Here is a 27,240-nt window from a genome sequence, read left to right as displayed (position 1 = left end):
CCGCTGCCAAGCAGATTCTACCAAGACAACAAAGCCAAGGGGAGAAAGTGCAGAGAGTCTGTAACAGTCTCATTCCACCTGTGCCTACTTGGTCTGAGGGATGGAGGAGGAAACAGATGTTAAATAAATAAAAACGCATGGTTTTAATCATGAATGAGGTTGGGGCAGGAACCATCACCTATTTAAAAAAAAAAAAAAAAGCAGGATTCAAAGCACCCATAATTTAAGGCCCAGTTCTGCAGCCTTTTCTCATGAGTAATCCTTCCTCACCCACATAGCCCCACTGATTTCAATGTGATTATTTGTATGCATGAGTAAGTGTTCCAGAACTGGTCCCATAATCACTAAGTACTATAATTTAAAAACAAAAACAAAAAACAAAACAAAAACCTACCTCTCGCTCTCTAGCCAAACCAAGGGCAGCAAAGAAACTCCGTTAAAGTGGATACTTTCACCTTAACCCGCTTGACATGTGGTTGTTTTCATTTTGGGCTTTCACAATGGAGGAGGGCACCCATCAGCCTGCTTTTGAGTTATTTGGCCTGAATCCACATGAATTACTTGGCTAGAGTCAACCGGGTTGTAACCTTAACCCATTTTGTGCACGCACCCCCCACACCCCTGCCCCAAACTCTTGTGATAAGAATTACAGCTACACACGGCTCTGGGGTACTATACAGATCTGGCCAAATCTGCCTGCACAGAAGTTTGAGCCTGCACAAGGGACAAAGGAATTTTGTTATTTCATCAAAACTAATCTCAGGTGTTTAATTACACAGGAATCCTTTTCACCAAATAGTCAGTATAAACAGAGGTAGGGATCAAGCCTGCCAAGACATATGGCAGTAAGGGTGAATTAACTGCTGGCAGCCTGATTATACAGTGACATTTGTTGTGGAGCCCAGGGACAAAGGCAGAAGCCGGATTACGACTTGAGCTGAACAAACCAGGGAGTCTGGGATCTTCAATCATTGGAATCTACACCGCAAGACGGAGACGCTCTGAGATCGAAACTAACCAGCAGCCAAGGAAAAGGGAATAGCTTGTATGTAAGGGAAAGGCTGGCTTGCTTCCTGCTGGCTTGTGTTTCTGCTGCTGCCCCAGTTCCTTTTGGTACTCAGGCACATCAGACGCCATGCCAGTACGTTGTGTTGCTTACCACGCCCCAGCTCACATGCTTGGAGGGCAGAGTGTGGAAACGGGCTACCCTTACACCTACCAAGGTATGAGTGATGCCTGATCAAATGTATCAGAGAGGGCAGACGGTGCATTATAGGTTGCATGTAGCATCCCACTCATCCATTTCCTTGCTCCTGCTCTGAGATGGGACCATATTAGCAGGGTATATCCCTATTTACCCACGATCACTTCACACCCCTTAACCGCAATGAAGTGGAGAAGCAACGCTCCACGTACAACATTCAGAACCCCTTCCGGGGGGGGGGGGAGGGAAGCAGGGAGAAAAGGTTCCATTATCCAGAGTGTCTGTTTTCCTATTAATTTATTCCAGGGCACTTAGGCCCCACTAAGTTAACAGTGTTATTACCACCACTAATGACAAAATAAAACGGGAGCCTGAAATGACAGAGGCAAATCTCTCCGGAGTTGCTGTAAGGCACTTATAATGCATTCCATGTGCTTACAGGCACCGTTTGCGCCCAGTGACACTAGTCAAGGGAAAGATACTGTAAGTGGGTTGCCAATCACATCACCATTTTCTGAATCACATCCTTGCAAATACAAAGTGCACTTGGCTGCAGATGTGCCAAATTATCACAGCTTTTATCTGTAAATAGCAGAAAAAGGCTTGAACAACTAATCCTCCTAGAAGCTTATACGCTGCATTCGGCATGACTGTGGTCCATGGCGATGAGGGAATGCTGTGACAGGCAGATTGGTATTACGGGTGTCGGGGCCCTCGGAGGTTCCCGAGTGGAACTCCCTCCATGCCAGTCAATGTTTATGCCCCAGTCTGGTATCCACTCCTTTTCTTAATGTCCAACGTGCTTGAATAACTTCTTTTGGCAGCTGTTCTCTCCATGCCTGGTGCCCTGAATGTCAAACCGGGAGATTCCATTTCAGTCCTTTTTGCACCTTTGGGCTGAAGACAAAAATCAGACAAGTGCAACCCTCCCTGTAGTTCTTCAGCAGCAGCCTTTCCAGCCATAAAAGACACCCCGGCATTACCCCACTTGCCTTCTCCTGAAGCCCACGCTGTTTGTTTCAGTGCTGGCCTGTTCAAGGTATTCCATACAGAGTAAGCGCCAGGCTTGGTAGGAACAACAAGCTGGGGGCTGAAATGTGATTCTCCATCATTGAATAATTCATCACAAGCTAATACTTCTGCACTAGTACAAGCACATGGGAAAGAAAGGGGATGAAAAAACCTTGAATGGGGGGTAGGGGGGGGCTGTTAGGTGAATCGCTGATGAGGTGAATGTCTGAAACTGCTTCGAGAAAGACCTGAAAGGGAATACGCTAGCCTGGCAGAGTCTGATAGTGTTTGTGTTACAGGTCAGGATTTTGCTACGCTGATAAAGGCAAACTGATACTGCCCAACCAAAAAAAAATAAAGGACCCAAATTTTCAAACTCAATGAGTGATTTTGGAGCCCCAGTTGAGATCTGAGTTTGCCCCAGGTGGACCCCTAAAACACAGCCCCCCCAAATCATTAATCCCTTTTGAAAGCTTGAGCCTACATGCCCTGTATTGAATTCTTAACCGTGTGGCAGCATCCGATCAAACCCACTAGCTATGCTTAGCAAAATGAGCCCATCACAGTTAAAACAATATGCAACAGTGCGGTTTGGGTTGCTCCTAGAGACATGAGAAACCCAAATCATGCAATGGTGTGACCCCCATTTCAGGTGCAACTGCAAACGCTGAACTCGGTCCAGGATCTCCAACACATCTGCAAGTGTTTCAAGAGAACATTGGCCCAGTTTGGAATAAGCTCTGATTTCACAGCTGAGCCATAAAAAGCAAAGGACTGAAAATCCAAGTAAACTGAGCCTGAAGAAAAGGCCTGCGTGAAACTCTGAACAGAAGATACAGCCTGAGCCAGCTCGAGTTTAGCTGCCTAATTTCAGCTTCCTGAGCTCTTTAGGGCTCAGAGGCGGCTGATATTTTGCTCCAAACTACGGAGCCCTTTATACAAACCATGACATAAACTTGGTCCTTCAGGGGAAAAGTCATGGTGGGTTGTTTTTCCTGACTGACTGGGTGGGAGTCTACTTTAGTAAAGGTAAAGGTTCCCACAGCGGACAGCAGGTAATTGATCCTCCTGGTGTGGATATCTTGTAGTTAAATCCTTCAGTGCTAGGAGTCAGAGAATATTGCAAAGGTGCTACAAGAGGTTAAGTCTGGCACAAAGCTACAATAGAAAGAACCAACACAGATGAGATTGCATGTGATTACTGCAGAATTAGGTCTCCAGTGTGTTTGCTGCCTTCTTTCAGCAATGTCTGAAGCAAGGAGTGAGAAGACTGTTCTGAAGCCCATTGTATATGGAGTCACTCTAATTTCTGGGCTTTCTTTCCCCCAAGCCTCGGTTCAGGACCTTTTAAATAGCCTTCAAATAATCTTCGGGGCCGACAGGAAGACTGTCAACACTGTGTTGTAAAGTTGAGCTGTCAATGCTGTGTTTTAAAATGATGAAATAATAACTAGTGCCTGATTGCTGCGGAGCCAGTGGGAAAAGCCTCTGCAGAGGATCTCATTAAAATGGGGCTATTTTAATTTTTATTGCTCTTTTACTTCTCCTTTCCCATTGACACAGCGGCAGGTATTTTCCTTTAACAAATCAGATATTTAGCATCTGAAGGACATTCCCCCAGCAGCTTGCAAAGATTTCTAAGGTAGGTCACAAGTCTTCGGCATAACCTGCTTGACAGCGCCTTAGACCTCGCAGCAGACGCAGCATACAAAATTAACTGTCCTCGCTCTAAAGTCTGCATACATAGGTGAACCAAAATGGACCCAAGCAGAAGGGGAACAGAACATAGCAAAGCAGTTAAATAAGACTTAAAAGCTTTCAAAATTGCAAACACTGGCATGAACTGGGGCATGAAATTAATGTTCACTGTACAAAGGAAAAGACCCAACACCAAGCTCCAGGAAAATAAAAGACACTGGTAACATTTTAAGAAGGGTAGAACTATCGAGTCTGTTTTATTAATGTAAGTGAAAAGCCCCGATCAGAGAGCAAACCAAACAGTAAGAATTAAACTAGAGTTGCCATCCAAAGAAGACTACTATAGAGAAGCACAAATGGGGAGGGTGGGGGGGGAGATCCTGCTTTTTGTTTTACCCCTCTGCAAACCCATTGGCTTCCATGGAGTAGGAGGAGCGTAACTGACAACAGAACTTGTCCAATGGCAAGCAAAAAAAGAATCGCTATAAATTAAAAACCATCTGCATATTGAGAGAAAAAAGTGTTAGACTGCCCTTGCAGGGCCGGGCGTGAAACTTGTTACACAGGGTGTCCTTCTGTGTTTAACACGGTAGAACTAGTTTACAGTGAAATCCTGTTGATAGTTCAGGAGAATAGTCATCCCAGATTATTTCCCTGCATAGGCCAGCTGCAAGTCTGGTTACAGCGAACCTCTGCTTAAAGTGAAATTATTCACAGGACTAGATAACCCCCTTGTACTTCAGCCTGAGGGAAACTGTTGTACCTTTGTAATGCTACCTTCCAACTCTATCCTATCATTCATCCTGAAGACGTCTCCCTGAGGACTCTTCTGTGAGGATCACTTCACCTCCCACTGTAATCCAGCCACCTCTGGGGTGGAAGATGGCAGCTGTTATTTGTTAGCAAAACTGCACACCAATTTTAAGAGGAGTGGGGAGGAAAGAAGAAGAATGTCTCCAACCAAAACAGCAAAAGCGCCGTAGCCAGGATACCAGCATCAAAATGAATCTGGTCAAGACGCTGCGGCTTAACACGCTCTCTTCTTGCAAAAAGTGTCCTGGGATCATTAGTACCAGGAGTGGTTTGGAACCTTGGTTTTACATCCCTTAACTCCAGGCTGGGGCACAGAAACAGTGGGAGGAATGTGACCTGCCAATTTCCTTGCACATTCAACAACAGGTAACAAAGCAAACATGTAAACCAAGACAATCTAGAAAACAAGACCTTCCAGATGGGACCACTGTTAAAAAGAGTGCATTTGGAACAGAGAGGGCTTCAGGTCCTTATGCTGACCTAGATCCAGGAGTGCATTCACTGGCTTTGATAACCAGCTGAAATGGCTAATTGGGAGGTTTCTGTGATAGGCCAGAAAGGAGGGGATTGATGTTTTTAAATTAAATGTTAAGGTTTATTTTCCAGATTTTTGCAGAACCAAATCACTCTGAGCATAAACCCCAAACCTACTTGCCTGCCTTAAGGTCTCCTTTTGCTTATTGTAACACAGTAAGTTATGGGGGCAGGACAATCAAACCCATAATAAAAAAATCCTCATTAAAGGACACCATTAATGTAAAAAACAAAACAAAAACAGTAACAGCAAAACCTGTACACTGCTACCTGGAAATATATTCCCCACTATGGCTATAAGTAATCTCTAAGCTGACAAGGAACGAAAGATCAGAGAACACCATTTTCTCTCTTTTCAGTGTTTAATTCTGTGTATTTGACAGCACTTTGTATTTAATCATCAGTTTCACTGTTCCCCTGTACAGGCAGCTAGTTAGTTCCCCCTGTTTGTGTGGGTCTGTTACAAAGCAAGAGGGGAGGGAAAATAATTTAAATACTAGGAAAATGGGATTGTAAAACCACAGAAATTAGCAGGGAGACTCAGGGGCAGGTGTAATATATCTGGAACTACTTTTAACCCATTCTTTTCACAATTGACTAGCTATCAATTTGACAGTGTCACTTTAGAGACGCTGTTTGTGACAGCTTTCCATAGGCTCGAGACAATCGTGCTTAAATGGTGGCAAAGCAAAAACCAATAAGAACACTGAATCTGATGCAACATATCTATCAGAAAGCAAGTGACATTCTGGACCTGTGATGAGCTCTGAACAGGTACAGGGATTTGCCTGCAAGGAGCTCATTGCTGGATGGCAGCTTAATACTTCATTCCCAAAATAAGCAGCAACATCCCATTGCAGAATGGATCTCTGCTAAGCTATATAGCCCTAGGTGAACTTTCAGAGAATACAGACCCCCAGGTAGCAGCATCCTTCCTGGGCTGGATCCCTCCCTAGCATCTTATTCTCCTTCCGCTGCTTTGTACTTCCCAATGCCTGAACGCCAGAGGAAAATTATGAACAGGAATTACAGCCACGTAAATAATTCCCAATGTGTAATTCATCTGAGAAATACAGCCTCTTTTCCTGCCCCTGGAACATCCATGAGCATGCATCCATTTCCTTACATTTTAATTTTTTTATTTAATAACTCCCCAGTTGAGTACAGTGTGCTGGGGGCAAACAATTCAAAATTTCAGCTGCCCATCCATGGTCACTGGTCAGGTATATCCCACAGCATTCTTCCTGTTCCCCAACTGGATGTTGGTAAAAAAAAAAAAAACCTTCCACTTTGAGTATCAGTACCTGTGGCTTTAACATTTGTGTTCACTCAGAGCAAAAGAGTTTCCTTTGCAAATCCCCCTGCTCATTAAACCCAGTGGCCAGAACCTTTGCTTAACGTGAATCGACTAGAGAACAAGCCACAGCACAGTCACCTAAAAATCCAAGTGAGTACTTGTAGAAGGGTTCTGGCAATGCTTGCCAAGCTTGAGTGATGATCAACAGAGGTAAACAGGTTATCAAAGCCACACGTTTTCTGATCCCACTTAATCAGCAGGGATGCTCTTGGTCAATAAGAATGGGCTGTAATTGACAAAATATGCATGGATCCATCATCCTGGAAATGAACTCTTTGGGTGCAAAAGTCAGAAGTGAAGATATTTAGGCAAGAGGTGAGGGTAAGCAAACATGAACTTGAAAAATTAACTATGTTTGTACAAAATCTGAGATTTAAAGATAATCCATGTTTCTGGAAGCTGCTGAAGGCAGCCGAGACTTCTCAATCATTGGAGAAGAGGCTAAACTAAGTAAAGAAATCCAGAGTAACACTTAAAAGCAAGGAGAGGAAGGATAGCTTTTTGGTTAAGAAACGTGAGTTCTGGCCCTGAGTTACCACCGACTTCTGATCTGACCTCAGGCACTTAATTTCTGTGCCTCAATTTCCCCACCTGAGAAATAGGGATAATATTTCCCTATCCCAGGGGGGTGCTTCATTTGTTAATGCCTCTGAGGCATGTTGATACTCTTTGTCTAGGGCACTTGTATGGCCCCATTCCCACAGAGTCTGAGCGCCACACAGAATTTAATGTATTGATCCTCACAGCACCCATGTGAGGCAGGGCAGTGCTATCATCCCCATTTCACAGATGGAGAGCTGAGGCACAGAAAGGCAAAAACTCAATGGGGCCTCGGATCCTAAATCACTTAGGTGCTTCTGGACATTTTACCTTAAGTGAGTTGCCTAAGGTCATGCAGGAAATCTGTGATGGAAAAGGGACTTGAACCTGGGTCTCCTGATGCCCAGACTACCATTCTCCCCACTGGACAATCCTTTCCCTTTATGGATACCACAGAGATGAACACCACTTAAATGCCTAGAAATCAGGTCAGTTCATAACACATTTAATTACATCCTGAATCCTGTAATAAGAAAGAAGCTCGATGTTAACTCCTTCACTTCAACTCGCCTAGCGTCTCTTAATATTCCACTGAAAGCCACAGAATATTAGGAAATGGCTGGTATGCTCGGAACTAGAACAGGTGTATCCCATGTAGCCACAACCGGGTGATTTGAAAGTAATCATCTGTACAGAATCAACCCAGACAAGAACTGTTAGGCCACATGGGAACCTTTTTAATTTCAATTGATAATAAATCTAGAAGTTTATGTTATATTCAATCTATCTGCGGTAACTCACTGTAGTCACTAAACATCAATTGTTTATCAAATCATTTATTGAGGTTTAAACGACAAGTAATTGACTACAGGATTATTAAAACTTGGTAAATATCTTTGTAACAATCTGTTGCTATGAAACGTTCATTACAGCCTCATTGACAGAAGAGGCACTTTAAAGTCATGTCCAACTTTTCCCTTCAATCTATCCTTCCCAAAAACACATTAAAAAAAGCGGACAGTTTATGAAGTTTCATACCTCAGCACGTGTCAAACAAAACTGCGCTTACACTTCATTCTGAAATATACCTGGACTTGAGGCTGTCAATCAGACAAGGGAGCTCAAAGAAGAATCGGCACAGTCAGACTCAACAGCACAGGGAAGTTAGAAAGGTGATTAAGGAGTGCAGGCTCTTGAAAAGCTACAGATACTACTCTGACACGGTGCTCAGCACAGATACTTCCTCCTTTTCCCAAGTTTCTGTCAAGTTTCAGCCACACTTGCTCGTCCAAGGGTATAACCCGGCCATCAATTCAAGAGGATCTGAGCTGATCTCTTACTTTTGTAAATTTGAGCCGAAGCTCTTCCCAGTCCTCTCCTGGGTCGTATTACACACCTGAGGGAAGCAGGGTGAACGTAGGGACTAGCATTACACATTCGCTCTCCCCCTTTGCAGTGGCTAAGCAGCAGAGCACGGTTTCCAAATCTTGCTTGCAGAGGATCCGTTTCCTCCTAGCGCAGCTTTCCTCAGCTGGCCAAAGGGTTCCGAGCAGCCACTGACCCCACCTGGGCTCTCCAACTTCTGCCCCCATTCATCCTTTTTTAAAATACATTCTCCCGTATATAAAATGCACCACGCCATCCTCCTTAACCAACTCATTTAAAACTCCCTCCCCACGAAGACAGCCGAGTTTCCCCCCCACCCCACTCCTCGCCACACAAATCGAACGGTACCTTTACCATCCCACAAACTCTGCTCTTCCTGACTGATGTACTTTTTCAGACATTTGGATGCTCTGGGTACCAATGGCAGCAATACAGTATCGCTAGAAGGGTACACGCTATTTCTTTTCAGCCTTAACGGGAAATGGGATCTGGAGGCAGGTGAGCATCTCTTCTGCTCCAGCCTAATGCATAACCTGACATTTCAAATAGACTTTATTGCCACATACTTACATTTTAATATTTTCATGGTACTGCCTGGTGTCTGAAGGCTGGTTGTATAATGGCTGAAATAAACAAGAAAAACGAAGGCATAAATGTACAGTCTGACATTTAGAAACTTCAACCTGTCAGAAATGCTACTGTATCAGCGTGGACTTTCAGCTCCTCGAGAGATACGCCAGCATAGTCCATTCTGCTCTAATGCTCTGGGCTCGGTGCCATCTCTCACTGCCCCCGTGCCCCATTCTGTTCCTCTCCTTTAATGCAGGAGGTGCTGCTTCTTCCCAAACACACAGCAACGCAGCTTGAGTCAGCGGGCATCCAAGATCAACCCGTGGGAGGCAGGCAGCACGCAGCTGAGCTGGCTAAGAACAAGCAATTTGCTCTGTAATCCATATAAACACCATACAGCACAGCACAGGGAGGTGGGGGGAGCGGAGTGTTATTCACTTACCGAAAATGCAGTGCACCTTGGAACATATGACACGGGGGAGGATAGGAGAAGGGGGTGGGGGAAAAACAGTGTGTGCTGCAAATTGTTATGTCTACTCAAGGAAAGCCGACTTAGCCTCCAAGGGAGCCAGCCACAGGGAGGGTCAGATGCTGGTGCCACTCAGAAGAAAGACAGAGCCCTCGGGTTCCAACTGCATTGGGATTCGGTCTGTCTCGGGGTTATCACCATTGGATCGGAGCACGTCAATCTTTAAAGTACTTATCCTCACAACACCCGTGGGAAGCAGGGCAGTGCTGTTCTCCCCGTGTTACCAATGGGGAACTGATGCTCACAGACACTAAGTGACTCAGTCCAGGGTCATACAGGAAATCTGTACCAGAAAAGGGAACCGAACCCAGATGTCAAGTCCCGAGCTAGAGCCCTACCCACTGGGCCACCCGTCCTTGCACTGCCTAGTGATTAGAACACGCAGTGGTGAGTCAGGAGATCTGTGTCCTATTCCTGGCTCTCTCTCACCCACACTGCAACCTTGGGCAAGTCGCTTAACTGCTGTGCCTCGGTTTCTCCATCAGTGGGATGAGGACATGCCACCTCCTGCGGAGGGTGACCTGACCCCTTCATCCATTTGTGTGTATAAAGTGCTTGGAGATTCTGGGAGGGAAGGAGCTCTTGCAGGGTGGCAATGTAGTCAGTCACTAAACCCTATGCCTTCGGGATTAATGGTCATGTCAAGCATTGCCACCTGTCATCCATGGATGGGGAGTCACCGAAGTGGCACCATGGCTATTCATGGTGATGCCGGAGGCATAACCTAGATTAACTGTGCACTAGTGAGTAAAGCATGAGTACACGTCGGCCTTTCCCAGATCAGGGACATGGGTAAATCTTTCTGAGATGATGAAAGCCCTGGCTTAGGGGCATGAAATACATTTATCACAAAGGTTTGGTCATACCACACCCCAGCAGTCGCTTGCTGGCTTTGACCGGGGGGGTGGGGTTTGGGGGGATCGGGGATCTCAGCCAGGGAGCCACAAGTGCACCAGAGATTGCTGGAGAATGGCACCAGGACGCAGCCCGAGTACCAAAAGAGACTACCATGAATTCAGGATCATAACCAAATCAACATGTCTAGTCACTGGCCTAATTCTAAAGATAAGGGTCTGTGAGCACACCCCACGCTGTGTTAATAAAGCCAACCACTGCCCAGCCGCAAACAGCAACTGATGAACACAATCTCTGTCTAACCACAGAAACGCCATCCAACTGTGCAGGCAATATATCCATAAAGTTTCACTAAACCATCTGCGAGCGATTTAACATCTGTGGCAAAGAGTGGTCAAACAGCCAGGAGTGCGCATGATGGATGGCTTATGGTTGAAGTCTATATTCTGAACATGGTTAAATACAAACCAGCCATGTTCACTCTCCATGGTAATGGAGGTTAAACTGAGGGTTGAATGTAATTTTGTTCCACTTTAAACTAATGAAAAGAGACATGACAAAGAGATAAAAGACTGGTTTGGCCTGTGTTTATCAGATTCCCCATCCCACAACCTTTGAAAGGCTTGGGCTAATGGCTTTTCTACTGGCTCAGCGTCTCTCTCTCTCTCTCTCAACGATTTTTTCAGCATCTAAGACCCTGCCACACCCATTCAATGGACATTTTCAGTCTATAGTAGGATACTACTACAGTCTGTCCTAGAAGCTTGTTTTTCAAAGATCCAGCCCCTGTACTAAACATATACGCCCAATAAAAAAACAAAACAGTAAGACAACCATAAAAAACCCACCATAGCTAAACAGGAGAATACAAGACAGTTCAGAAGCAAAGCGGCATCCTTTAAAAACTGGAAATCAAATCCCAGTGAGGAAAATAGAAAGGAGCATAAACTCTGGCAAGTTAAGTGTAAACGTATAATAAGGTAAGCCAAGAGAGAATTCAAGAACAACTAGCAAAAAAACACAAAAACTAAAACCAAAAAAAAATTTAAGTACATCAGAAGCAGGAACGTGGCCGCTCGATGGTTGAGGGCTAGAGGATCACTCAAGGAAGACAAGGCCGTTGTGGAGAAGCTAAATGAATTCTTTGCATTGGTCTTCACGGCAGAGAATGTGGGGGAGATGTGGGCCTCTCTTTTTAGGTAACTAATCTGAGGAATTGGCCCAGATTGAGGTGTCATTAGAGGTGGTTTTGGAACAAATAGAAAAATTGAACGGTAATAAGTCACCGGGACCAGATAGTATTCCCCCAAGAGTTCTGAAGGAACTCAAATGTGAAACTGCAGAACTAGCTGTGGTACGTAACCTATCGTTCAAGTCATCTGGTACAGAGGACGATTTAAGAATAGCTAACATAATGCCTTTTTTTTTTTTAAAAGGCTCCAGAGGTGAACTTGGCAATTACAGGCAGCATCAGTCAAATTGCTTGAAACTATAATAAAGAACAAAATTATCAGACACTTAGATAAACACAATATGTTGGAGGACAAATCACACATTTGTAAAGGGAAATCATACCTCACCAATCTATTAGAATTCTTTGAGGGTGTCAATAGACATGTGGGCAAGGGTGACCCAGTCAATATAGTGTACTTGGACTGTCAGAAAGCCTTTGAAAGGAGTCTCTTATTCAAAGTAAGCTGTCATGGGATAAGAGAGAAGGTTCTCTTATGGATCATTAACTGGCTAAAGGATAGGAAATAAAAGGCAGCAATAAATTATCAGTTTTCACAATGGAGAGAGGTAAATAGTGGGGTCCCCAAAATATCTGAAATGGAACCTGTGCTGTTCAAAATATTCAAACATGATCTGGAAAAGGGGGTGAACAGTGAGCTGGCAACGTTTGCAGATGATACAAAATTACTCAAGATAGGTAAGCCCAAAGCAGACTGTGAAGAGTTACAAAGGGATCTAAATAAACTGGATGATAGGGTGACAAAATGGCTGATGAAATTCTGGGGGCAGTACTGGTGGTCTGCGTCATGATGCAGAAGTGCAACAAACTACAACTGTATCTCAGGCAATGTATGTGCTACAAGGATGCTGTAGCAACCTCCATTGGCAATGCAATGGCTTACAAGACAAGACAGGTATGACCCAGTCAGGAGCCAGGTTAACAGCAGCTTCCCTTCCCCAGTGCACATTTCTAATACTAACCCACCCAAATCTGCTCGCTGAAGTGCAGGCAAAGAGCCGGCTGACTAATTCAAGTTTGGAAAGCTGCAGGGGAAACAGGCGTCTGTCCTACTAAATCCAGGTAACTTCGAGAGGGTAAGTCCATCCTCAGAATCAATGCCTGTGCTGGGAAGAGAAAAACCCAAGTGGAGACTCTATTGCATCACATCAGCATGTCCCTCCTGATCAACAATAGAACTGGAGGGGATCTCTTTGCAGGAAGGCTGGAGCGACTTTGCAGCGCACTTCTGCCGTGAGCTCCTGTATGGGGACTGGAACGAAGGGTGAGAAAACATATTGATAAATGAACATGCCTTTCTTCAGTGTGATTGGGTAAACTGAGATTGAACCGACAGGGGTTTGATGAGTCACGTAAACACCAGTTCCTGGTGGAAGGGGAGGGAGTAATGGTGGTTCGGCTGCTTATGGGTTATGATATATTCTTGTGCACACAGAGCCTTGCAAATACATCAGTTTGAGTAATGTCACCAACTTCTGCTGCTTTTTCTTATACTGCCACAAGGAAAACTTGAGAGACACTATCGAATATCTTATTACCTCACCCAACTTGTCTCTCTAGTATCCTGCGACCAACACAGCTACAACAACACTGTATCCACAAAATTTTTTGTTAACTAACAGTTTAGGGTGCTTTGAGATAATGACATGCCATTCCACACAGCACTTGAAAAGAAACCCAAACATTAAGAAATATGGAACTCTAAAACCGCAACATCAAGTTCAACACATCACTTATTATATGCTCATAGGCTAGAAACTTTCATCTGCCCAATATCCACATCATCCTAAATCTGTCCCCACAGTCAAACAGAGAGAGACATCCCCCATCCATAAGAAATACAATAATCTCATCGGTGATCACCAACAGTAAAATGCTTCAGAATTAACTGTGCACTGGTTGAGCAAACTCGGTCGTTCCTTACGGCCATAAACAGCCCACAGAAAGAGAGATTTTGTAAATACCAAATTGGGCAGAGAAGCAAGGGTGACGGATCCAAATCAGCATTTCCCTAAGGTAAGATGAGCACAGCCTATTCCTTCTGGAAAACGTCCACTTGGAAAAACGAGAAGACAGTTACATTCGTTATGGGGGACTTGGCTATAGTGATACCCTTTTGAAAATGAAGTCAAATGAGAGCTCCAATGCACTGCAATGTTCAAACTGCCAATCTGTCTGCCCACCAGGATTGGAAACAAAAACAATCGCTACCTTGAGGAGGTGGAGCCCTAGATTCAACCCTGCCATTAACACCTTAACGCTATCAGGATGTTCCCCTCAGCCCCAGATTGCAATCCGTGGTTTTGTATGACCTCTGCCTCTCTCAGTTTTGACTAACCAAATTCCTCCGTGACCTCTTGCTTTGAGCAATCAGCACCTGGCAAGCTGCCTCCTGATCAAGCAGCCGTTTATCTGTCACCACCTCTGTTTGACTATAGTAACCAGAGCACTCTTGAACAAATATTAGTGAGACCGCCATGCCCACAGCGAAGCCAGGAGCAATTCTCACAGCTGTATTTCAAGTGAACTCAGGAAAATTCTGCAGCCCTTTCTCATGCAACTGGCTCCAAGGGACCCAGAGCGGCACAAGAAACTCTCAGGCTTGAGGGTCGCCTAGGACTGTTGTATGTGCCTATATCACCAGACCTTCTAAAGAGGAGGAATACCAAGCGAGGCAGGCATGGAAAGCTCTGTCCTCCTTCCTGAGGTAATTTCCTTTCTGATACAGAAGAGTAGCTGCGTATGAACATTATTTCTTGAGTCCCAGTAGCTTCTCGAGGGCCCTTGTCATGGCTGGGGCCCTGTTGTGCTAATCACAACATGGCAGGGAGTGAGGGATTAGAAAAGAACGTAAGCCCCGTTCTGGAGCATGTGCGTACAGGCCAGGTTTCCATGCCCCCCTCAGAAGAGGGGCTGGAACGGACAGTGATTAGGCTGGGAAAGAGAGACAGGCTTAGCCTCAGTAACCACCACCCGGTGCCATTTATTTATTATTTAAACACACCACATTTAAAGTACCAGCACCAATCCCCGACACAGCCAACCTGAGAAGCAGAGAGAGACTCTGAAGGGATTAACTCCTTGGGGACTACAAGCAGACACAGTTATGCACCATCTCCCTAACTGAGATGTGAACCGGGGGATCATTAACTTCCTTGTGACACCTCCTGTGTGTGTGTGCACACAGGAAGTGTCACAAGAAAGCTAATATATATTTTACACACACACACACACACACACACACACACGAGATTAATGCCATGCTATCCCAAACACTTCTGAATTAAAACTGGCAAGGACAGCTCCCTGCCGCCCCCATCTTCCCAAGGGCTAGTCATCTGGCAGATTCCAACACACACACTTTACCTAAAAGTACCGGTCTGTGCAAGGCTGCAGTCAGTGGGTGCTAAGGGGTCTCAGCATCTTGCTAAAGGTGCTCAGCGTGATACAGGACTCAATCCTCCCCACACCCAGCTGCTCCCTTTGTATAGTGTAGAGGGAGTTCTCCTGGGAAGCCCCAACACAGTGCCCCGCAAGGAGCTGTTTTCACCTACAGCTCAGGAATCATATAGTCACTTGCATTGCTGGAGACAGAGCAGGGTGTGTTGGGTAGATGGGAGGGGACAGCTGAATTTGACAGCAACCATGGATAACGCTGATGGAATTTGCACTGCTCCCACAAGTACGACATGCAGCTGAGAGAGACTGGAGCTGGACTCTTACAACTTCACATAATTACTGCTGACAGGTCACTCCAGTCTAGAACTAGCACTTCTGGAACATACTCCTCTGACACCTCTCCTGCCACCCTCCCCCATGTGATCCTATTATAACTGTGCTGGGGAGGGGGACCCACAATGAGATCGTCCACACACGGCATCCTGATGTTCACCAGTCACTGAGGTGCTGAACGCATAGGACCAGGAACGTGGTGGAGGACAACATTAGCATCACGGATTCACAACGGCAGCGTCAGGCACCAATGAAATTTGGGGTAAGTCCCTCCCGCCGTTCTGCCTTCGTCTGAGGTAGAAGCAGGGAAAACAGGCTAAGGCTCCCAGAACACAGCTACCTGGGGTGGGGTGTGAGTGTGTGTGTGAGAGAGAGAGATTATTCATCCTATCTGCTTTGCTTCCTCCTTTGGTGCACACCAGTGACATGTTCTGGCCAGCAGAACACTTCCTTCTTATGGCTTACACATACACACAGGATGGTGCGCCGGTCTCCAAGACCTCTACGAAGTTGGCTGCCCTCCAAATCCCCGCACTGTGAGGCACGACTTACCAGTTCCACTTGGGGGCCCAATCCTTCCAGGATCCTGTGGGCCGCTTCTGCTTTTTTCTGCAAAGAAGAGGGGGGGGAGAGGGGACAGGAAGAGAAGTTATTTCTCTCGCCAATCAGAATTTCAGTCCCAGGGTTCATTTTTCTCCCTGCTCAAAACCTTTTGTTCAGTTTTTTTAAACTGCTGCTAAACTCAACCCCCACTCCCACCCCCCCTCCTCAGCTACCCCCCACCAAGGTGCCAGGGGAAAGAAAAGGCTAAAAGCAGCAGAGCTCCCAGATCCGCAACACAGCACTGCAGGCAAAGGGCACCGCTGGCTCAGTTTAACCTGCACAGTCCGCAGAGGAGCTGCAGAAAACAATCCAGACGCCGGAACCTACTCCATGCTGCCCCAGCCGCCCCCTCGTCCTCAGCGCTCGCTCATTCAGGAGCCCTTCGGCTGCTCACAGTAGCAACTGAATTCTCTTTCGCTTTGCAGGCGGCTGGATTCTGTACAATTACCTCAGCACGAGCGCAGCACGAGGGGGCGGGAGAGGGAGCAGGCAGAGCCAGAGAGAGATGCCCTTTCCAGGATTCATCCTCTCACTGAACATGTGATCATTACATCTGAGCTGCCCTTAGCTCCTTCCCTTGCTAGCTTCCCTCTCCCCTCCGCAGTACAACACACATCCCCCGCTCCCCGGCCAAACTACCTGGCACTTGCTAGGAGAGCGGGAACATGTCTCATCCTGTGCTCAGTGGTTACTAATTAAACAGGCCTGAAAAGAGCCAGGGGTTCACTGCAGGGGAGGCGGGGGTGGGGGAGCTAAATAAAAGATGACATGTTCCGTCAAAAGCTCTCTTCCTTGCAAAGCCAGGCTTCTCAGTGATTGGTACCAACAGCCCGATAGGTCTGGATCGCTTTACGCTGCTGAGGTTACCCAGCACTGAGCACATAAAACAAAACACCTGGCAGTATCAGGGGCTGCGGAGATGGATTTTTATACACACTTAATAAAATAAAACATAGAATTTTAAGCATTCAAGAGGGTTAGAAGGTGGGGGGAATAAAATTCCACTGCTGCCTAGAAGGGCTTAGCATGGGGAGCGCCATCAGCTCCCCCAGGGTTTTAAAACACAGCGGAGTCGAAAAAATCCTTCTTGAAGCACGTTCACCTGAGAGATGGGCTAGAGCCACAAGCTTGGGATCTGAATTTCAAACACTCTCCAGGCTGGGCAGCCTGAGGGCAGGGTTTCCGTTAAGTGCACTATAAATTGCCAAATTTGGATCAGGATTTCAACTTTTGGGGTATTTAGATCGAGGGGGCTGATACGGGCCCCTCTCTGACAGCAAAGCACATAACCCTCTCACGCTGATGCCTGTCCACAGCTGGATGCACTTACAATGTTTTGTGATGGGAGATGCCTCGCTAATCCCCCACATGCCGTGCTGACAGCTCACCTCGACCCTCATCCAGCAAATGCAAGGGCTTTATTATGTTTCCCAAGATTTATAACTATCTATTCCCTTCATCATCAGGGCAGAGCCCCAAAAGTGCAAATGCAGATCAAAGGTGTGGAAATTCCTTGCACACCCACACAGAAGAGCTGATTTGCATGTGAGCACTTTTGCAGGTTTGGTCCCAGGAACAAAGAAGGAGCTCATATCTGCAGTCATCCACTAACCAGCCCGGGCTAACCATCCACTAACCAGCCCCAGAGAGCTCACCTGACAAATGAAAATTTGCCCAGCAAACCAGGATGAGTTTCAAACTATTCCAGGGGCTGCAGGATGTGTGGGTGCAATGAGACGGATTCTCCTCTCACATTGTTGTCATCTGGAACTAATTCAGCTAACATCACCCCAATATAACTGAATCATGCAGCAAAAGAGCCTTCCTCACCAGGAAGAGTAATACCACCACCAGCATGCAGCTCGTACACAGCACATCTCATCAGTAGAGCTCAGAGAACTTTACTACGGAGGTCAATATCATGACCCCCATTTTACAGGTGGGGAAACTGAGGCACAGAGCATTTAAATGATTTGGGCAAGGTTGGTCAACAGCAGAGCCAGGAATAGAACCCAGATCTCTCCAGCCCCAGACCAGCACTCTATCCACTAGACAGCCCCATAGCCATGGCCTGCTGAGAGATACAGATAAAACATATTCCTGGCACACCCCTTCCCACTCCAGGGGATGCTGAAGGGGAAAATACCCCCAGAGCAGCTGAGGCAGGGATAAGCTCCACCAAGCTAACACCCAAGCAATGCTTAGAGGAGAAGCAGACAGCTGGCTGGGTGCAGAGGTGAGACTTGGCTCCGGGAATTTTATAGCAACCCCTTCCCTGTCTCTAATTTCCAGATACAACAGGGGTCTGCTTCTGACCTCACTCACCCCAGCATAAGGCCAGGAGCAACTCACTGAAATCTGTGGTGTTACGCCAGCATGAAATGAGGGACATGAGAGCAGAGCCAGCCCTGGTATTTCCACCCTCACTCTGAAAGGCCAGTGCCCCATCCCCAATATTCACAGGCTCCCCCTGATACTCAAAGGCTAGTCTGGCCCAGCATGGGGCCATCACATTGGTTTGCATTTGAACTACCACCCAACAAACCAGCTACAAGCTGCAGCCTGGCTCACGGCTCTTGCAACTAGAGTACAGCAAATAAAAAGCAGGTGTGAAGGGCCCTAACCAAAAGCACAGAGTGGAATCGAGGTGCTAGTAAACTATGCAGCCAGCCCAGATGGGGTTGGGAGAGGGACTCCTGCCAAGTGAAGAAAACATGCAAGAGATTTTAAAAGGTGCCTTGGTGGGGTCTCATTCCCCCCTTCCCCTCCCCGAACTGTCCCTTGCCTATTAAGTGGCCGCTGTGAACTGAGTTGGTGCAGCAGGCTTGTTCTTAGTGGAACGGTATCCACATCACAGAAACCACCAGCGCAACCGGCGCCATGGCTGGCAAATGAAGGAACTGTCCTGTCATCCCCAGATGTGGACCATCCAGCTCTGGGGTGAGGCAAGTGGGTGGATTCAGTGTGGAGAGATTGCATTGCTGCCTGCCTGGGCTGTACTTGTTCCAGAGATGAACCAGGAACATCAGTCTCTGGAAAGAACAGTCTTTTCCCCTAACGATAACGCTCACCTAACATTTTCTCTGTGTGTTTCTAACAAGGTTCCTTGTCACTCTCCTCATTAACAAAGGATTGTTTCTCCTTGCTGGTCCCCCAGTGGAGACACTTCACGGGGATTGTGTGTGACACCATAAGCGGAGGATTGTGACTTCACTGATGGATCCAGCAGGTGGAGAGAGAGGAAGGAGAAAGTTTATTTGTAAACACAAATAAATGCAGTTCCAGCAAAGGGCAAAGAGAAACATGCTGCAAAAAATACATGGTTCTTTGGGTCGCCCCTTTCTTGCATATTTAGCCCAGTATAAAAGTCTACCTACAATACGCAGGACCAGGAGGAATCGCTAAACTCAAAACTAAGAGGCTAACAGATAATGTTGGGATGGAGCTCAGCAAGGCCAACTCTCTCAATGCCCAGACAGACTTTCCTCTCAAAGGTGGACAATGCCCGGCTAGATTTTTGCCATTTGCTCCTTCTTGGGCATCCCCTGAAGATGATCCAGTAGCTGCTGCATTTGCAGCTCACAGCTGTCTGCCTGGGAATCAGTGGTGCCTATAATCTGCACACAGCACTAGCTGGCAGAGAGCCATCGGACACACTTCGAGGTCCCCTTACCACAATATCAAGCCTTTTAGTCTAGGGCCATGGTAGATGCAGGCCCACATTTCACTCTATGCCCCACCAAGACAACTGAAATCGGTGAGGCTGTGATTGTCAGGCAGGGGGCAAGGCTTTCTCACTGGCAGGGCCATGTCTGGGAAGCCAAATCCCTGAGATGACTATTTGATTTCCCCTGTTTTTCCAAGTCTCTTCTGTTTGGGTCATTTGATACATGACCATTCCCTATAGAGGGAGGGGTGCTTCAAAGTCTGTAGCGGGGTTGGGGGTGCGATAGCACGTTATAAGTAACGACCAACAATCTGTCCCACCACAGATTTGCAAAAAAGACGATGCGAGCATTCAGAGCTGGGTTTATCTCGCAGACATGGAAGCCACCCAGTGGTCAGTTGTATTATCTACACTTGGTTTCTGTTCTCACCAAGGCAGGCTATATTCCAGTCAACCCCAGATCACTTCAGCGACCAGTGATGCAATTCAATTAGCTACAAACAGCAAACTAGCAGCGAAGAGATGCAGCTTAATTGTCTTGCATTTCATCCATCAAAATCTCCGTGAAAACGCCTCGGTGCTGAGAATTCTGCTAGTCCCTGAATATCTGTGAAGTTGCCAGAATGTATCTTGCGACATATATTTGGGAATGTAATGGCTCTCTCTCCGGCATGGCCTGTGTTATATTAGATTATCACAATGGTCCCTTCTGGCCTTGGAATGTATGAATTCGATGAAAAGACAAAGAAAATATTTGCCTTAAATGGGACTTGATTACAGCATGTTGTTTGATTAAAAAGAAAATGTTGCTTTTTACACAACGCAATGGTATTTATTCTTGTGCACGAAGCGTCTTTAAACTCCTCTTGTTGGGCTCGGCTATTTGAGGCAGACATGCCCCATCAGCTACACCGGGAGAAAGCAGAGGATTTGAACTCTCATGCTTAGGCTCCAAACGCACAAGTTCTAACCTGAAAGCTAAAAGATCAGCTCCACTAACGGGTCAGTCAGGTAGCTAAGAAACCATACAAGCCAAACTATCAGGCTGAAGTACACACTATGGAGAAGGCTGCCCTCTCAAAGTGTCTTTTGCTTTAACCCCGTACGGCCGCTCTGCTCCCCAACTAATGAAAGTGGGATGCTAGCTGGAAGCTCCCCCGCTCTACGAGAGACGGCTGTGACAGCGGATAAGAATTTAGGATCCCCACTAACACCACGGTTCGCACACTCTTTCCGCAGCATGTGCCACATCTGAAAAGAGATCACCCAACTTGCCCTCGCACCTTACCACACCCCTGTGGCACCCACAGGCCACAGCTTACATGGGAAAACAGCTTGATGCGGTAATATGGTATTTTTAGCTTCTTTAATTGCCATTTCACAACTGGGAACAAGGAGAAGTCAGCCTCATGGGGCTACCAGCAAGCGATCTACGGACCACAGCCAGGGAACGTCTCCATGAACACCAATGCTACCGTTTGTAAAGCACTGTATCAATGGGATGTAACATATGGCCTGCATGATAAGAAAAACGTTTATCCCTACTCATAAAAAGGGACAACTGCCAAAAAGGGACTTTTCCATGCGAGATCCCTTCCGTTAGGAAACAATGGCTTGTACTGTAGATTTCCTGCCAGATTCATTAAGAAGGGAAAACACACCATTCTGTAGCCAGCACTGTTCATATAATGCCATCACAGCTCCATAGATTGCAGTTGTATAGATCCCTACCTGTGAAATTAAATGTAGCATCTCATTATAAAGTTAAACTACCCCCACCATGCTTCACCACTGCTGTAGCAGAACATAATCTCATGCAAAAATACACCACTGCAATGGCTGCACATCGAGCTACGGTTGAACACCACCACCTTAACTCCGCCCCTTACACACAGACGTTGGAACAGACTATAATTACATGACTTTACATCGGCATACATTTTAGATACACATGTATCTAAAGTTCCAAAAACTAAAACCATTATACTAATGCCTGAGAAAGTCTATGTCAGTGGTCCCCAACGCGGTGCTTGTGGGTGCCATGGCGCCTGCCAGGGCATTTTTGTGCACCCGCAAGTCACCCCGCCGCCGAGCGCAGCCACTGGGGAACTGGCCGCCGAAATGCTGCCGAGAAGCGGAGACACCTAGAGGCGTTACCGTTTCTCGGCGGCATTTCGGTGGTGACGCTTCTTCCGCTGCCGCTTCTCGGTGGGATTCCAGCGGGCGGTTCTCCGGCGGTGGGGTGTCCGGTGCCCGCCACAGTCTTCTGGGAATGTGCTATTCCCACAGAAAGGTTGGGGACCACTGGTCTATGTGATGACATAATTAAAAAGACTGTCATGTAATGCTTAGGATTCAACCTTAAAACCAGTTCACCCCAACTGACAACTTTTCATATTGCGCTGTTGAAGTTATTGCATTTAATTTCTAGTCTTCTTTCTTTTTTTAAAAAGAGGGGAGGAAATGGAAGTTAAACAAGCCTCAGTTGTTCTGTAACTAATACAAACCAGTCAACAAAAGCCAACTGGAGTCTATCAATGCCATTAGTGAGCTGCACACTCTGAGGCTTGGGCACGCATCTGACAAAGGTCACTACATGTTAGTTCTGCATGTTAAGTAATATATGTGTTTCCATGGCTGTGCATTCATCCTCACTAATTCGTATGAGTTAAGCCTGTCCCTGGACTCGTCAATATTAAACATTTAGAAGTTTAACCCCAATGAGCCAAGAATTTCCAGGTCTCTGGGAGATCTATAAACACACTTGTCATAGTTAGACAACTTAACGAGATGACCAGAGGCAAAACACTGCAGGGAGAACGTAGCTGAGAATCAAAAGGACTGACATCGTTCCTCTCGCGTTAACTGATTAACGTACACATCTCCAGAATGTAACAGTGCTGGGGACAGTATTCTGGGCACGGCATCTCGCTGTATGTACACCGAGCAATGCCTATCCCGAAAGCTGCCTGATTAACACTTGACACACAACGTAATTGCTGATGCTCCTTGCTGCATTTATCAGATCCTAACACAACTGTAACAAGCTATTTAAAAGGCCACACAGGCAGAGGCGAGAGCTGGGTGGCAGAGATGTTAATGACATCTATTAGCTATCCAAAGTTTCCCCACACTCCTAATAGAAGACTTTTGCTGAAGGACGAACAGCATCAGGAGAACACGCTCCAGTTCTGCAGGCTCAGAGGACAAAAGAGCCTGGTCCAGGAAGGCAGGCGAACGGGCAGTGTGCAAAGGAGGCTTAGAGCTCCTCCTACATTAGCGGGATCTTTGCAGCAGAATGGTGCCCATTCCCCACTGCTGCTGTGCCCTTCCATGGGCACCTAATGGGGATCAGGATTAGGGCTCAATGCTACTTCCCTGTGAAGCAGTGGGATTTTTTCCCTATTGATTTCATCAGGAGCATACCGAGCCCATAATGATCAACCCTACAGCGTGTCCATCCTCACACTCAGTCAGCAAGCCCAGAGTTCTGAATGTGTGTTATTTAACAAAGAAACACTCCACTGCTCTGCCACCAAGACATTAACAAGCAAATCTAGGCATTGTTCTTAGTGCGATGAATGAAAATCCCACTGGTTTTCTATTCCCGCCACTGTTCCTCAGCCAGCAGTTAATGGCCCCTTTTCCAGACTCAGCACAGATTCCTGACATACCATCCATCAGTGGCTCAGCATCTGAATGGAGTCATTGGCAGCACAGGAGCACGTTGGGGGCAGAATTCTGCTCCCTTTTACACCACAGCCACTCTACTTGAGTGGAGTGACTCCGGATTTAGCACCGATGTAAGCGAGAGCAGAGTTCGATTTCTTGCTAGGGCTGCGGAGAAGCCTCCTCTGCGACGCTTTTAGGAAAGGACACACTGCGAGGTGCGACTGGACGGAATATAAAAGGCAAAGCATTAGCTCTTCACATGGGGATGTAGGGGTCTATGGGCAAATGATTTAGGAGCTTTCCAGTAGCACCAGGAGGCCCAAACAGAGACCAGGGCTCACAGGGAGGGACAGTCCCTGCCTCAAAGTGTTTACAGTCAAGGTAGACAAGGGGTCGGAAGATAAAGGCACAGAGCAGGGGAGTGACCGACCCAAGGTCGCCCAGCAGTGGAGTTGGAAATAGAACCCACCTCTCCTGACTGCCAGTCTAATGCCTTCGCCACATTAGGGGATCCCCCTCGTACCCCCTGGTGGCCCGGTGCACAGATGCCTCCTGCAGGGCAGGGCTCTGCAATGCATGGTGATCACGGCCTACCCACCCTTGTGCAGCTGAAACAGCACAATTGCACAGAATTGATCGCCAGCTGCTTCCCGGAGTATGCTGGAAAGAGGCCTCATTCTGCCGTGTGGCAGTCACCAGGGGGTGGGCGTGGTTATTTCCCATTTGGGGTGGGACAGACGTGTCATGTCACAGCTCTAACGGGGCGTTACAAACAACAGCGAGCTAAAAACCCGCTGAGTTACACCCGGCGCAGTGAGCAGTTTCCTTTTCACCTCCTGGTGCTGGGAACTGGCATCCCCAAAGGGGTCAGTGCTCATCAGCCCGAGAAGCTCGAGCCATGCTGTGGCCCCAAGGAGTGGACTCGTTTTTCACCATGCTTCACAGTTTGCTTTGCATCTCCCTGCTGCGTCCCGTTCCACGCGTCGTCATGTCTCTGGCTGCTGCTGGGGGGCCAGACATACCACAAACAACCTGGGGTGGATTAACACTGACTGGCACCGAGATCCATTTACATTTCCAGCTACATCCCAAAAGATGGGCCTCCACTGAAAGTCTGCCCCTAGCATCCCCACTCTGCCTTCCCAGACTTCACATCCCAGATGAACTCCTTGATTTCCCTCTCTAGGGACTAGGCTGTCCTTCGTCCTAAGGGGCATGAAAGGAGCAGGGACAGAGCACACAAAAATCCTCCTTAGGCCCATCTAAGGTGCTGGCCGCAGTCACACTCCATGTTCTGGCTAAGAGCAGGGGCTGCTCTGGCCTGATTCCAACAGCACCATGGGCATCTTCCAAGGGGGAAGGATGACCAGTCCCCTCCACCGATTCCCACTGGCCTGTACATCCTGTCCGAGCACAGCCATGGCTCCTGGAGGCTTGGTGCCTCATACCCCCAAGGACTCCTACATCCACATTGCCCCCTGCTGGACACTGGGCTGGCGAGTCCCAATTTAACCCTTTGTTTCTCACTGATTCTGTGCTGGATGGGGCACCCCTGCCAATATCAGGATTATGCCCCTTAAACTGCTCCTGAAAACAATGGTGACATCATATGGAAGAAGCTCCGTGAGGGGCCACGAAAATCTCCATGCAGGTCTAGAAATATTCATGGCAAAGGTTTTCAGTGGGACCCTCAATCTGGGAACACAAACCTGGTTTTCCCTTTGCTGAATCTTGGCATGGGAGGGGAGAAAAAAGGGTCCATTCCAGCAATTTACAGGCAGCCTGAGCTTCTTGTAGGGATCACAATCCAGCACAGCAACCTCTGACTCCCAAACCTCCCAATATATCAGAGGGGTTAGCAAGCTTTGGGAAAAAAACCAAAACCTGAAGATGAGGAAACACAAAGTTATTTTGAGAAAGTGGATCCGGAATTAGAAGGGGGCGTTCTCCTGGAATTTTTCCAACCATCCTTCCATATACACTCTCAGCCGCCAGTGCTGAACCATGCTCTCAGGGTTATTTATAGCATTTCATAGACAGAAAATGCAGCGATCAAAGCCAGGCCATGCCTAAGAATATAAGCACTCTCATTCAGGATCAGGCACGTCCTGCACTGAGACAAGCAAATCCTTTAAAGAGGCAGGAGAATACCCAGAGCAGTGCTGAAAGCGTTCACTGTGTGATTACGTTCTGTCCTGGCCATTTAGATCATGAATTCACCACCACAGGCTGGGTAGCAAGACTTGTATATTAAAGCAGCAGGATGTATTCTGATCTCAGTTACAATGGTGCAAATAAGAAGTAACTCCACTGAAGTCAATGCAGTCAGATTGGTGTAAACCTCAGATCAGAATCAAACTCATATATTCTGCAAAAGACCGAAATAATCACAGTTTCATTATTTCAAATGTAAAGGTCTCTCTTGCATATGCTGTCTTTTGCATTAAGATTAAAAGATAGCTGGGGACAGGATTGCAGCTTATCAATACTGGCCCCCATCTGGAAGGTTTTAATTTCTAGACACCAAGAAAGCCCTTATTTTCTCCTGACTCCAGGTGCATTTCATCTGGAGTCAAACCACCATGGCATTTTGGCACATCTTACAAGCTAAGCAGGGTTTGGCCTGGCCCAAACTTGAATTGGAAACCGCCCAGGAACACCTAGGGTTCTGCAGGATGGTGATTTGCCAATGCAGCAGGTGGCAATCTCAGAGGCTTGTCTACACTTGAAACACTGCAGTGCGTCAGTGTAGATGCTACCGACGCTGGCAGGAGGGGCTCTCTCATCGGTGCAGGTAATCCACCTCCCCAAGAGGCACTAGCTAGAAGAATTCTTTTGTCCACCTAGCAGTCTACGTGAGGACTTAGGTCAGCTTAACTACATCACTCAGGGGTGTGGATTTTTCATACCACTGAGTGACGTAACTGGGTCCATTAAATTTTCTAGCATAGACCAGGCCTCAGTATTGGACCAATGTCCTCAAAAATCAAATCCAGGGTCTGCTAATCAAAGCCTTCTGTCTGATCTCGACTACCGGGGTGGAGTTAGAGGAGAGACGTAACTCCCTTCCATGAATCATGAAATCCCTATAGCACCAATACAGCAAGGGGGTTATTATTCCTGTCTCCTCAGTGATGCGAGCACTCTTGTGAAACAAAGGAACGCGCAACGTGTGGAATTCACATAGCCATCAATTGGTCCCACAGTTGAAGAGCTGAGAATAAAACTTTTCAGGAGCATGTACACCACTCCCTCTGGGAACTCCCTGAAGTAGGCATTGCGGGCACCCTGACTTCTGCGCTGCTATTCTACTTGCAAAAGCACAACTGGAAAGTTTGAAAGAGTGTTACTGGAATTCTACCTAGCACGTAGTATCTGCAATGCGTTGTGCTGCAAACAACTTTGTTTGCAAATGACTCATCAAGCATAAGAAGAAAACTGGGGAAATGGGTCATATTGGAGATGTGTATTAATAATCCTCTCAACATTTCCTGTGCAGAGCGTGACTGACCGACTCATTTCTGTTCCACTCTTGTCTCCAAGTTCTTGTCTTCTGCTAGACATTTTAAGTGGGTTTCTGTGGCTGAGTGTGTCATACTCCATCACACCAAGTGACAGAGGTGCAGACCTTCAAGGTTGGGGATGGAATTATATATAAATATCCCAGCCAGCAGACTGCAAAGTGATCTCCCATTCAGAAGGCACTTTAAAAAATGAAAACTGAAATGCTAAGGAGGCCTTTGGAAGTGACAGTAAAGTCTAGTCATCAGCAAAATTATAGGAAAGCATCTATTTGTCAGAGGCTCTGTACAGTACG

The 27,240-nt window shown here is 46.8% G+C and overlaps 1 protein-coding gene across 18 annotated transcripts in view; it reads right to left on the bottom strand.

The window, feature by feature from the left end:
- Positions 1-27,240, bottom strand: part of NCOR2 (nuclear receptor corepressor 2) — a 412,043-nt gene that overhangs the window by 164,245 nt on the left and 220,558 nt on the right. For 14 of the 18 annotated variants that reach the window (XM_073313442.1, XM_073313441.1, XM_073313453.1 and 11 more), the window contains 2 exons: positions 16,034-16,090; positions 9,114-9,166 (listed from right to left, as the gene is read on the bottom strand). In XM_073313442.1, the coding sequence (XP_073169543.1) occupies positions 9,114-9,166; positions 16,034-16,090 (110 nt within the window). Of the gene's footprint in view, positions 1-9,113; positions 9,167-9,555; positions 9,782-16,033; positions 16,091-16,411; positions 16,497-16,532; positions 16,641-27,240 lie in introns of those variants that run through there. The other 4 variants (XM_073313458.1, XM_073313457.1, XM_073313459.1 and 1 more) reach the window with 4 other exon arrangements.

The sequence above is a fragment of the Lepidochelys kempii genome, chromosome 15, assembly GCF_965140265.1.
Source record: "Lepidochelys kempii isolate rLepKem1 chromosome 15, rLepKem1.hap2, whole genome shotgun sequence".
In the NCBI taxonomy this organism is placed as follows: domain Eukaryota; kingdom Metazoa; phylum Chordata; order Testudines; family Cheloniidae; genus Lepidochelys; species Lepidochelys kempii.
This window is presented reverse-complemented; position numbering and strand designations above follow the sequence as displayed.